At 44.4% G+C, this 13,168-nt stretch overlaps 1 protein-coding gene across 1 annotated transcript in view; it reads left to right on the top strand.

The window, feature by feature from the left end:
* Positions 1-10,981, top strand: part of LOC137259711 (neogenin-like) — a 28,393-nt gene extending 17,412 nt beyond the window's left edge. The window contains exons 19-27 of the mRNA XM_067797301.1: positions 3,205-3,501; positions 5,472-5,561; positions 5,693-6,004; positions 6,786-6,881; positions 6,979-7,173; positions 7,873-7,983; positions 8,293-9,087; positions 9,420-9,566; positions 10,215-10,981. Coding sequence (XP_067653402.1) covers positions 3,205-3,501; positions 5,472-5,561; positions 5,693-6,004; positions 6,786-6,881; positions 6,979-7,173; positions 7,873-7,983; positions 8,293-9,087; positions 9,420-9,566; positions 10,215-10,327 — 2,156 coding nt within the window. The 3' untranslated portion in view covers positions 10,328-10,981. The remainder of the gene's footprint in view (positions 1-3,204; positions 3,502-5,471; positions 5,562-5,692; positions 6,005-6,785; positions 6,882-6,978; positions 7,174-7,872; positions 7,984-8,292; positions 9,088-9,419; positions 9,567-10,214) is intronic.
* Positions 10,982-13,168: the final 2,187 nt, after the last annotated feature.

Raw genomic sequence — 13,168 nt, 5'->3', positions numbered from 1 at the left:
CTTCAGGAGTGAGTTGAGAACACGTCACTAGACAGGTACACCTTCAAGAGTGAGTTGAGAACACGTCACTAGACAGGTACACCTTCAAGAGTGAGTTGAGAGCGCGTCACTAGACAGGTACACCTTCAAGAGTGAGTTGAGAGCGCGTCACTAGACAGGTACACCTTCAAGAGTGAGTTGAGAGCGCGTCACTAGACAGGTACACCTTCAAGAGTGAGTTGAGAGCGCGTCACTAGACAGGTACACCTTCAGGAGTGAGTTGAGAACACGTCACTAGACAGGTACACCTTCAAGAGTGAGTTGAGAGCGCGTCACTAGACAGGTACACCTTCAGGAGTGAGTTGAGAACACGTCACTAGACAGGTACACCTTCAAGAGCGTGATCAGTCACAAAGGAAAGGAACATATATGTAACCCTGACGAGGTACACCTTCAAGAGCGTGTTGAGAACACGTCACTAGACAGGTACACCTTCAGGAGCGTGTTCAGTCACAAAGGAAAGGAACATATATGTAACCCTGACGAGGTACACCTTCAAGAGCGTGTTGAGAACACGTCACTAGACAGGTACACCTTCAGGAGCGTGTTCAGTCACAAAGGAAAGGAACATATATGTAACCCTGACGAGGTACACCTTCAAGAGCGTGTTGAGAACACGTCACTAGACAGGTACACCTTCAGGAGCGTGTTCAGTCACAAAGGAAAGGAACATATATGTAACCCTGACGAGGTACACCTTCAAGAGTGAGTTGAGAACACGTCACTAGACAGGTACACCTTCAGGAGTGAGTTGAGAACACGTCACTAGACAGGTACACCTTCAGGAGTGAGTTGAGAACACGTCACTAGACAGGTACACCTTCAGGAGTGAGTTGAGAGCGCGTCACTAGACAGGTACACCTTCAGGAGTGAGTTGAGAACACGTCACTAGACAGGTACACCTTCAGGAGCGTGTTCAGTCACAAAGGAAAGGAACATATATGTAACCCTGACGAGGATTGGATTGGCAACGTTTGCTATATGGCATAACACAACCCATAACACAACGCTTCTGGCCTTCTTCAAGTGATTCTGTTGCAGGTATGGCAAGAAAACTTTCTCAGCCCCAATTGAACAAAACAAAACCGAATTCCGACTTGCTGTTAGAAAATCGCCATTACCGTAACAGCCATGTACGACGTTAGGCAGAGCTATGTATGACATTAGACACAGCCATGTACGACATTAGGCAGAGCTATGTATGACATTAGGCACAGCCATGTACGACATTAGGCAGAGTTATGTATGACATTAGGCACAGCCATGTACGACGTTAGGCAGAGCTATGTATGACATTAGACACAGCCATGTACGACGTTAAGCAGAGCAATGTATGACATTAGACACAGCCATGTACGACATTAGTCAGAGCTATGTATGACATTAGACACAGCCATGTACGACATTAGGCAGAGCAATGTATGACATTAGGCACAGCCATGTACGACATTAGGCAGAGCAATGTATGACATTAGGCACAGCCATGTACGACATTAGGCAGAGTTATGTATGACATTAGGCACAGCCATGTGCGACATTAGGCAGAGTTATGTATGACATTAGGCAGAGCTTTGCTGCGTCATGGCTCTTCTCCGCTTACTACCAGACATCCTCCAGCCATCATCCAACACCAACCACCAGCCATCTTCCGACACCAACCACCACCCAACATCCAACACCAACCACCAGCCATCATCCAACACCAACCACCAGCCATCATCCAACATCAACCACCAGCCATCATCCGACACCAACCACTGCCACAGTGTCACAGTCCACACCAGAGTGAAGGGATCCACCACCACTGAGTCCTGCTCCACTTGGCGTCACCCTGGATATACTCAATGCCCGTTTATAAAACATCGTATAGGAGAAAAAAGGCGTCAGCTCAGCCCAGATGGCACGAGCTCAGCGTATGGTCAAGAGGAGTCGAGTTGAGCTAGCCAGTGACCAGGTGGGAGATAACGTAGCTGTACGCATCTCTCTGGTGGATAGCGGACATGGTGATGAACGTAATATTCTGGGAATAATCATGGACCATGATTACACCACGCCAAGCGTTGAGCCTCGTGTCTATCAGTGAGTAAGGGACGACTGATTGGACGGCGTGTATGGACCTGAGCCTCTTTCGGATGGTGCTGGTTGAGAGACGAACACCCACTCTCCATTGATCTCTGAGATCTTTGGCATTGGTCATGGGCCTGCGTCTCACTAGGAGAATTAGGGTATGGCCATCACGGGGAGTAGTCTTTCTCGACCTTCCTGATGGAGGACGATCCTTGACGTAACCAGTGGCCGCATGTGGCGACTATTGACAGTGTGATTGATATTCAATCTGGACCCAAAGCTGCGACAGGACAAACCAGCTTCATATATACCAATAATCTGCCATCTGATATTTTCAGAAAGAAAACGACTCTGCATGTCAAAGAAAAGTTCAATTTCAGCACTGTTCACTGACTGATGCGTCGATAAGAAAGCAATGAGAATACTTTACTTCACCGTCTTTACCCCTCAGTCGCTTTCACCATGACAGAACTTTAGCATGACAAGCATGCATTTGAGTCAGCACGTGAACTTCATGCCAACTGCATGTGTATTTAGATATAACTGGTAAACTTCTCTGTTTTGACCCCTTTTTGTTACAACCGACAATTATATTTGGTGGTGCTTAACCAATGCTCATGTGTATATAGGTTTGTTATACACCGTAGTACTTAACTCTTGCTTGACAACGGTATGTGAATACAAACCAAAACGTCGCATCTTATACAAAACAGAAGGCCATCAATAAAGAAACTTACTTTCTTGACTTTGACAGTTAATTGTAAACCCAAACGACCATTGTGAGACCGACGAACTTTACTTCAGAGAAAGTATTGCCACATTTGTTTAACTCAGTCTTTCAAGGATAGAAACAGTGTGGTTTCCTCTTCATCAACGTTTATATTTTTGGGTATTTATATCACCTGAAGAAGGGGCAAGGAGTAGCCCAGACACGTCGTGTTGTATAACAAAGGAGTTGCCATCCGTACACTCGTCATATATATTCACCAAGTTTATATTCACCAGGTTTATATTCACCAAGTTTTAAATTCTTCTCAAGAATCTGCTAACAGTGAGTTGTTTTAACCCATGACTACAACTTCACCCATGTTGTGGCAGATCTAGAGCCAGGGACGGCCTACAAGGTCAGGGTCTCCGCCATGAACCTCAGAGGCACTGGTCCTCCTTCTCCATGGACGATGGAGAGAACAGACAAGGTAGAACAACGCCCGCCAGCTAGTCCCGCTGCCATGGATACCAATGTGACGTCATCACGAATACACGTCACTTGGAAACCACCACGTGATATCGGTGTTCCAGTTCTCGGGTACATCCTCGGGTACGGTCGTTACATTCCGGAGGTCTACCGTCACGTGCTGAGTCCGGACACTCTGAACTTTACACTGACAAACTTAGGTAAGTGCAGTAGTGTGCCGTAAGTGAGTCACCACAACTGACATGTCCGTAAACTTTTATGTTCATGGGGGGAGGGAGTCACGTTTCGGTAGAAATTCATTGTCCAAAACTGACTTGAGCCTTAATATCAACATTTTACTCCATCCATGCGGCACATTGTGCATGACTGCTTCACGGGTACATTCTTTTGATGATTTGTGAGTCTATTACTGCTAAATTTCATTTCATTTTGTCAATCATGGGTACACACTCATCACCTTTCGTTGCACCATTCTAAGATTTGCAATTTCAATAAATGAAAATGTAATTGCCCTAACAAATTGTGTGGAGTGTATAATATCGAGGGTTTGTCCAGCGTTCACGGTGATCATTAGCCAGAGTCATGTGTAAGTCCAGACCCTTTACAGACCTCAGCAGCGAATGTATCAAACTGGGCATTTACTCCCATGTCTGTTTATGTATGAGTAATTGTATGTTTTGAGGAGTAACTAGCATTTTGTATACTCCCACTAGTTTACAGAATTGAGTACTTTTACGCAGAGTTTCTGAAAATATAAATGCTTCTCAATGGACTAAAAATGTTATTAGTTATTATATTGCAAATTAGTTTTCAGTCATTTTCAAATACTCAACATGGAAGTCATGTGACTATTACAGTAAACTCCGGACAGTGGCTACGGCTATAAAAGTATATGTATAATTTATGTAGGCATCGCCTATCATTTGCTAATGCTGTTGTAGAGTTTGGGCGTCATGACGAATCATACGCAAGCCAAGTTAGTTAATTGTGTAAAGTACGCAAGGTAGTATAGCCCTGTTGGGTTTTAAGTGATTCCTGTGCGTTTTTCGTACCCCCGGATTTGTAATTAATTGAGTAAATGCGATTTTTATTGAGTAAACTACGCATATACGCACCTTATCCGGAGCTCGGGCCTGTTTACAACAGTAGCGACGCCTCTGGCTGTTATAGAATAAATCATTTGTTACCTGAGTTAAATTATTGTCTTCAGAGTCAGACACTGGTCTCCATGTACCTTGTATTGTCTTCAGAGTCAGACACTGGGTTCCATGTACCTTGTATTGTCTTCAGAGTCAGACACTGGGTTCCATGTACCTTGTATTGTCTTCAGAGTCAGACACTGGTCTCCATGTACCTTGTATTGTCTTCAGAGTCAGACACTGGGTTCCATGTAGCTTGTATTGTCTTCAGAGTCAGACACTGGTCTCCATGTACCTTGTATTGTCTTCAGAGTCAGACACTGGTCTCCATGTACCTTGTATTGTTCTCAGAGTCAGACACTGGGTTCCATGTAGCTTGTATTGTCTTCAGAGTCAGACACTGGTCTCCATGTACCTTGTATTGTCTTCAGAGTCAGACACTGGGTTCCATGTAGCTTGTATTGTCTTCAGAGTCAGACACTGGGTTCCATGTACCTTGTATTGTCTTCAGAGTCAGACACTGGGTTCCATGTACCTTGTATTGTCTTCAGAGTCAGACACTGGGTTCCATGTACCTTGTATTGTTCTCAGAGTCAGACACTGGTCTCTATGTAGCTTGTATTGTCTTCAGAGTCAGACACTGGGTTCCATGTACCTTGCATTGTTCTCAGAGTCAGACACTGGTCTCCATGTAGCTTGTATTGTCTTCAGAACCAGACACTGGTCTCCATGTACCTTGTATTGTTCTCAGAGTCAGACACTGGGTTCCATGTACCTTGTATTGTTCTCAGAGTCAGACACTGGGTTCCATGTAGCTTGTATTGTCTTCAGAGTCAGACACTGGGTTCCATGTACCTTGTATTGTCTTCAGAGTCAGACACTGGGTTCCATGTACCTTGTATTGTCTTCAGAGTCATACACTGGTCTCCGTGTACCTTGTATTGTCTTCAGAGTCAGACACTGGTCTCCATGTACCTTGTATTGTCTTCAGAGTCAGACACTGGGTTCCATGTAGCTTGTATTGTCTTCAGAGCCAGACACGGGCTACATTGTGAGCGTCCGAGCGTACAACAACATCGGCGAGAGTTTGCCCAAGTTCGTCGTTGGGAGAACAGGCAAAGGTATGTTTCACATTACAATAGTCCACGTAATGTCGTCTAGATCATGTAACGTAGCTCACCAGCTGTTTGTGTTGAGTTTGTCACGTGTTGTCACGTGTCGGATAGCTAATCATGTCAGCTCTGATTCCTAGCTGACCCTAAGGATCTTCCTATCAACATCCCACTGAAGATGAAAGCAGTCACGCTGTCAGCCAGCCAGATCCTGGTCACGTGGAGCACCATGACCCCTGACCCGAAGAATCTGGTCACTGGCGACATCTACTTCCTCATCCGGTTCTCGGCCCTGGAGGAATCGGAGTATAAGTACCTGAACACCTCGGAAATCCCTGTTATCATCGGCAGCCTCCAAGCCGGCACCAAGTACGAGTTTGCCGTCAAGGCTTTGAGGGGAAACAAGGAGACTGACTGGAGCCTACCCGTGTACAACAACACCTTACAAACAGGTCAGTATATACAGCGAGTATAAACTGCATGATACAATTTATATTCCTAATATAATGACACGGAAACACGCGAGGTTAATTATCTCTTTATCATATGGTGCCAGTCTTAAGATTACTCTAAAACAAAGAAGCAAATCCTGTTTAGTTTCCGCGTAAGAATACGGTACACGAAGGTGAGGGTCTTTCACAATCATCAATACCAGTTTCTGATCCCTGACGAAATCGATTTATCGTGTGTATTGTGATCGATAGATCAATATCCTTGGCTGCTAATTTTCGTAGACGGTCAACTGTCAATCGTGCCTTAAAATCCGTAATTTTAATTTTAATGATGTACACCGTTTCATGTTTCCAAAGTCAGTTATTTTAGTAACTGCTCCGGAACCTCTGTCATCAATTGTTACAGAACCACCAGTTTTGAAAATGTTTACAACCTCAATGAACTGTTAACGTTTTAGGATCCGCATAGCGTAAATGGAGTTTTGTGGAAATAGTTCGTTGATTGACGTAATTTGTGTGGTTGTCAGATTGGGATACTAGATTTATTCATACTTTATTTATTCTTTATTGTACTTCACCGATAACACCATAAGATGACAAACCCGATAAACACCAGACAAGTCAAGGTATCATATCTTGAGTACACCGCCACACATACACGTGACTCATTTAATTCATTTTAAGGTTATGACCACACTTACCTCATGGCATGACATATCATACCATTCATCTAAAGGAAAAACTACTGTTGTTACCGCGAGTGCCTGGTGCATTTTTTCAGTTCCAACATCGCCTAGCAACCTGACAGTGACCTCTGACCCCGTTACCCACACAACCTTGACCTTGACCTGGATCCGTCCAAAAACTACGGTGAACGGTAGGTCCTAATCATATTGAGTTTACACTTCCGGAAAATAGTTACAATTGTGTCACCATATGTGTTGTTAAATGAAATCTATGTATTTTCCTTCAAGAGTTCCTGATCTATGCCAGCACTGATCCGAGTCTGACCATCAGGGACTGGGATCTGACGGCGTGGCCAGGATCACGTGACACGATGCGCGTGCATAAAGTGAAGCCACATACAAAGTACTACTTCCACATACAGTCTCGGAACTCAGCTGGTACCAGCCCTCTGTCAGAGAGAGTCACGTTCACTCCGCCTGAAGGTAGGTCTGTCTTGGTGTCAGAGAGAGAGTCATGTAGGCTCCTCTTCACGGTTTGTCAGTGTCACGTAGGCTGTCTGAAGGGAGGTACATCTTCTTGTCAGAGAGTCTTAAATGCACTCTGTCTGAAGGTAAGTACATCTTCTTGTCAGAGAGACTTAAGTATGCTCTGTCTGAAGGTAAGTACATCTTGTCAGAGAGTCTTAAGTGCGCTCTGTCTGAAGGTAAGTACATCTTCTTGTCAGAGAGTCTTAAGTGCGCTCTGTCTGAAGGTAAGTACATCTTCTTGTCAGAGAGTCTTAAGTGCGCTCTGTCTGAAGGTAAGTGCATCTTCTTGTCAGAGAGACTTAAGCTTGCTCTGTCAGAGGGTAGGTGCATCTTCTTGTCAGAGAGACTTAAGCACGCTCTGTCAGAGGGTAGGTGCATCTTCTTGTCAGAGAGACTTAAGCACGCTCTGTCAGAGGCTAGGTACATCTTCTTGTCAGAGAGACTTAAGCACGCTCTGTTAGAGGGTAAGTGCATCTTCTTGTCAGAGAGACTTAAGCTTGCTCTGTCAGAGGGTAGGTGCATTTTGGCGGCATAGTCACGTACACTCCGCTAGAATGTTGATACTACTTTTCAAAGTTTTCAAAGAGAGTTACGTACACCTCACATAACATAACTCCATAGAAACAAGTCATATGAGAATGTTCCACGTTCCAGATCCCCGGGCCGCCCCTAGTGACGTCAGCCTCCATCCTCTCTATGGACACAAATCAACCACTGTTGAAGTCACGTGGTCTCCGCCGGACGTGCCATCTAGTCCTATAGTCAGTAAGTGTCCTTATGTACAACATACACTTGCGTTTGTCACAGATCCTGTTGTACTGACACTGTTTGGTATTGTCACAGATCATGTTGTACTAACACCATCTGGGGTTGTCACAGATTATATATTATTGTACTGACACAAGCTGGTATTGTCACAGATTATGTTGTACTGACACTGTCTGCTAATGTCACAGATTATATATTATTGTAGTGACACAAGCTGGTATTGTCACAGATTATGTTGTACTGACACTGTCTGCTAATGTCATAGATTATATATTATTGTAGTGACACAAGCTGGTATTGTCACAGATTATGTTGTCCTGTACACGACGGCGGCCGACAACACTGACACAGTTTGGCAGGAGAAGACCGAGGAATCTCTATCGTGTCTACTGATTGGTCTCAACTATAACGCCACCTACCGGATAAAGGTCAAGGCCCGTTACTCTGGTGGTGTGCTGGGACCAGCGTCTCCCATACTTAGCTACTCAACACTGTCTTACTCCGACATAGAGAAGAGACAGCTGGGTAAAATGTCAACAGACACCAAGCCGGCCACCTCCCCTGTGACGACACCACGGTCAGGTCACGTCGCGCAACAAACGACGACCACGCTGCAGGCACTGGATGTTGGAGTCTATGCTGCAGACACCTTGCATGATATCCCTGGACAACAGGATAGGTCAACACCCGGTGTCCGACGGCATCATGACACGCAACTTGAGCCTGACGCAACACCACGCCAGACAAATGGAACATCAGAACAACTGCATGGAAAACCACGACAGCCTGACGGAACATCACAACAACTAAACATTACATCCACATTTGGGCAGCTAGAACACTCTGACGCACCGGACACCCACCGTCCCAAGACCTTAAGTCCGCAATACATCACTGAGTCTACTCGACATACAACTGTCTCTCCTCACAGACCAGCATCTACTGAACAGAGCACAGAGTCTCCACAACACAAGACTGCCTCTCCTCTGTCAGCCTCATCTCAACAGAGGCTACCTCCGTCAACTGAACAGTCAAGACAAGTGTCTCCCACTGCAAACGACCAGAGTCCACACCGGAAGCAGAGCACACAGCACACCTCAGGTGAGTGAGTGACTTCAGTTTTACGCCGCACTCAGCAATATTCCAGCTATATGGCGGCAGTAAATAATCGAATCTAGACCAGATAATCCAGTGATTAACATGAGCATCGATCAGCGTGAGTGGGAACCGATGCCATGTGTCAGCCTGGTCGGAGAGCCTGACCACCCGATCCCGTTAGTCGCCTCTTTAAACAAACATGGAACACTGAATGTGCATTCTAACCTGGATCTTCACGGGTCCACCTCAGGGGAGCCATAGCATATAACGGACAATCATTATAGGAAAGCTTTATTTCTCAGATGGAGTTAGTGTTTACCAAAACTCCGTTCCAGATGAGACGACGAATCGGTCGGCCGTGACAAAACAACTGCCTGAACAGCAAACTGTCACCGTGTCTCCTGCCTCTGTTGAAAGCTCAACCACAGGGCGTGGAATCTCTACCGACACTATATTGGTCACCTCTGTAGGACAGCCGGACGGTGAGAGGTGTACTACTACATAGCCACAAACACACACAGACACACACACACGCACGCACGCACGCACACAGACATGTACACACGCATACAGTGAGTGAGTGAGTGAGTTTAGTTTTACGCCGCGGCGGCGGTCTGTAAATAATCGAGTCTGGACCAGACAATCCAGTGATCAACAACACGAGCATCGATCTGCGCAATTGGGAACCGATGACACGTGTCAACCAAGTCAGCGAGCCTGACCACCCGATCCCGTTAGTCGCCTCTTACGACAAGCTGAGTCGCCTTTTATGGCAAGCATGGGTTGCTGAAGGCCTATTCTACCCCGGGACCTTCACGGGTGTACACACATAAAGACATGCAGGCATGCAGGCACACATGCAGGCACACATGCAGGCACATATTCCTATAGCTGGTTTGTCGAGTAACCAACTTGGGAGTAATTTCTTCAACACCACAGAAAATAACCATCGTCATGACAATAGAAAGGAGTAATTACCGGAGTCTCTCGGGGTCATATAGAGTAGCAGTAAGTATTGTATTTCTGAAGAGCGACCTCACACAACTTTGTTCTCTTAAGTGTGACTTTCAGACTCAGAAAGGTGCTTGATAAAACACTGTATCGTGACAGTATGTCTCTGTATTTCCCAGGAAAGATTCCCAGAACATCTCAGATCATGTTGAAGGTCACAACAGATGTTACACAGCGGGTCACATCGCCAGTCACACCACACAGTGTCGACACTGACAGCGCAGCGCAATGAGAGAAGGCGCCTTGGGGTGTAAGGGAGGTAACTCTGGTAACCCCTGTACCAGAATGTCATTAACGTGTAACGACTCTATGTGTGTCAGTGATCTCCCCTGTGGCTCCACAATTGTGACTGAGGTTCTGGAGTACGCTCTCTGACGTTCTGGATAGATGACAGGATGTGCTCCAAAACAGTGTAAGGGAGATAACTCACCCCCTTATCTATGTGACGTATGCTGGGATGCCTACGATACAGATCCAGCAACATGTAGGGGACATAACTCATTTCCATGCACTGTCCTATGTGATAGGTTGCTGTACAAGACGCGTTCTGCAGGTACAACTCCTGTACACTGTAGGGGAGATAACCCATCATCCAGTGTATATACTGTCAAATTTGACGTTTAGATGTACAAAACATTTTCAGCAGCGCCTACAGTGTTGTTGTTGAGATAACGTTTGCTTTCGACATAGGTATTAAGTGAATACCTTATTCAACACAGTGTATACCCCGCTGTGTTCCGTGTTTCATGTGATGGTCAATGTGAATATGAATAGTCACACCATCCTCTTGAAGTGCGAACTATACTGGCTAAATATATCTGTTTACATTTTTATTTACCATATCGACATATCTCAAGGTAGAAACTAATAAACTTCATGATGGTTCCAGCAAGGTATATGTTTTCACTGTGGGTTGTTCCTACCGTCAGTAGCCCACAGATGATATATGTAGGTCACGGACCTTCGCTCACACTGTCACTGAGGCTTAGACTGACGTGTTTGTTTGACAGTACACCGCTGAACTGTCTGTCGCACAATAACCTGCACAACAGTGCATGTAAACCTACGCCTTGACTCTCTGTCCTCGTTTGTCCATACGCGTGTAGTGTCGACTTGAATGTTCCGAGGACTAAACTAGTTAGAAGGCGGACAGCACAGAGATATTTTACCAGTACGATACAGAGTGATATGAAAAATAACACACAAAATAGACCCGATACCACTCCAGACACACTGCCTCCGTAATGAGTGACTTGATGCCTTGTAGAAAACAAGCCTCATTTGGATCACCCGTCGCAGTAGGATGACGCATCTGTAGTTCCCGGATGTACCGATCTTGGGCTGCAGTGGTAACGTGAGGTCTGCCTGTGTCGCTCTGTGTTTTGTTATATATCTGTTTGGATGCAACGAGCTGCAAGCCATATCTTGCTCAGACTAAATTCAGACGCCTGGCAACAGGAGATTGGTAATCTCCAGCATTCATTCTTTCAATGGCGATGTTCCGTGTCGCAGAGTCAAGAGGTAGCGAGTTTTATTGCCAAACAGTGACTAGTCTTTGCTGCACAGTTTCAACTGGAAGGTGATTTCTGTTGTGTTGTGGCGATGCCTTTCTAATCCTTGTAAGAAATCTCATCAAAATCAATATTTTCATTTTCATATTTTCGATTTTACACTTGTACGTAATGTGTAAAATAATGTTATCAACACTTTTCTTACATATTTTGACGGTTGTTTGAACTCAATATGTAATTAATAGAGCATTTTTCAAAAATGCAAATCGCCTTTCTTAGTAAAGTACAAATTCAACTTTTTGCGAGAGTTCCATCTGGGATTCGAACCCACACCCTCAGTGTCAGGCACCTAATTGCCAGCACACAAAGTCAGCCGCCCGCTCAGCCACCGCGAGTATGTGTTTTTGTTTTGGGATAGTAATGTATGAATGAAACTGAATTAGAGAAATGACTGATCTGAGTTAGTTTAATATAATGTTTCAATTGAGTGAAAGGAAATATTACGGAAAGAGTTTAGTGAAATGAATAAATATATGTACTGCTTGATTGAAATGAAAATGCACGTATAAGTGTAAAAGGAACGCAAATGAACAGTACAAGGTAGAAAATGCGACCACGGGTCACTAATACCCCTGACTGTCGAGCTAAACTGAACAACAATAGATACTGATTTGTGCCATACTGCCCTTTGCCTACACACAAAGAAATCATTTCTCAAATCTAAAAAGACATCCGTTAAGTGATTGCAAGGCCTTTGGTTAAACAAATTTAATGTGAGAATTCTTTCCCCGTTAGAGATATAATTTGTAAGATTTAGGAGAATTCATACTGTGTCGGAGGGACATAACTATTTGAGTTATTTAAAAGCGCATGCTACATGGTTTTCAATAGAAGTCTCTGCTATTGTAATGTTGTTACATACATCTGAATTGCCGACACGGTGTCTCCATTCTACTCTAACGTGGCGCGTTATTAAGATTTAGAAATAATATCCGTTCTGTTTTACAAAATCAGACGTATATAACGTGATTATATACCTCTCATTGACTTTAGTTAACTAATCACAATCCAGTATTTTCTGATGTCATGGTAGTATTTTCTATACATGAACAACATCAACTGCACTGCAGCTCTTTTCTATATATGGAAGTTGCTCCGCAGATTTGAAAACAATCCAGTCCGTAGTGTTCAAGAAACTGGTTCAACAAAAATGTCTTTCGAAGGACGAACGGATGGAAGTGTTTTTTTTTTGTTTTTTGAAGAAAATGGAGTTTCAAATAACTATATTTGATTACATTACAAGGGGGTATGCTCATTAACAGAAACACCGAGAACAAGCAGGGTTTGACTAAGTTAACGTTCATCACGTCCCGCACGTGCATTGGTTTCACTGTTCCAACTACTGTGCTTACCCCCTTGTAATACAAACCAGTAATAACTATTTGAATCTATGAAATGAAATTCATTAGCACGTTTTCACTGACTATAGTACAGCAACGTGCAGTAAACTTGGGCAAAGAACTTTGATTAAGTGCCCCAGTCCACTCAGCTCTGAATTGGTA

The sequence above is a fragment of the Haliotis asinina genome, chromosome 13 (assembly GCF_037392515.1).
Source record: "Haliotis asinina isolate JCU_RB_2024 chromosome 13, JCU_Hal_asi_v2, whole genome shotgun sequence".
Classification (NCBI taxonomy): Eukaryota; Metazoa; Mollusca; class Gastropoda; order Lepetellida; family Haliotidae; genus Haliotis; species Haliotis asinina.
This window is presented reverse-complemented; position numbering and strand designations above follow the sequence as displayed.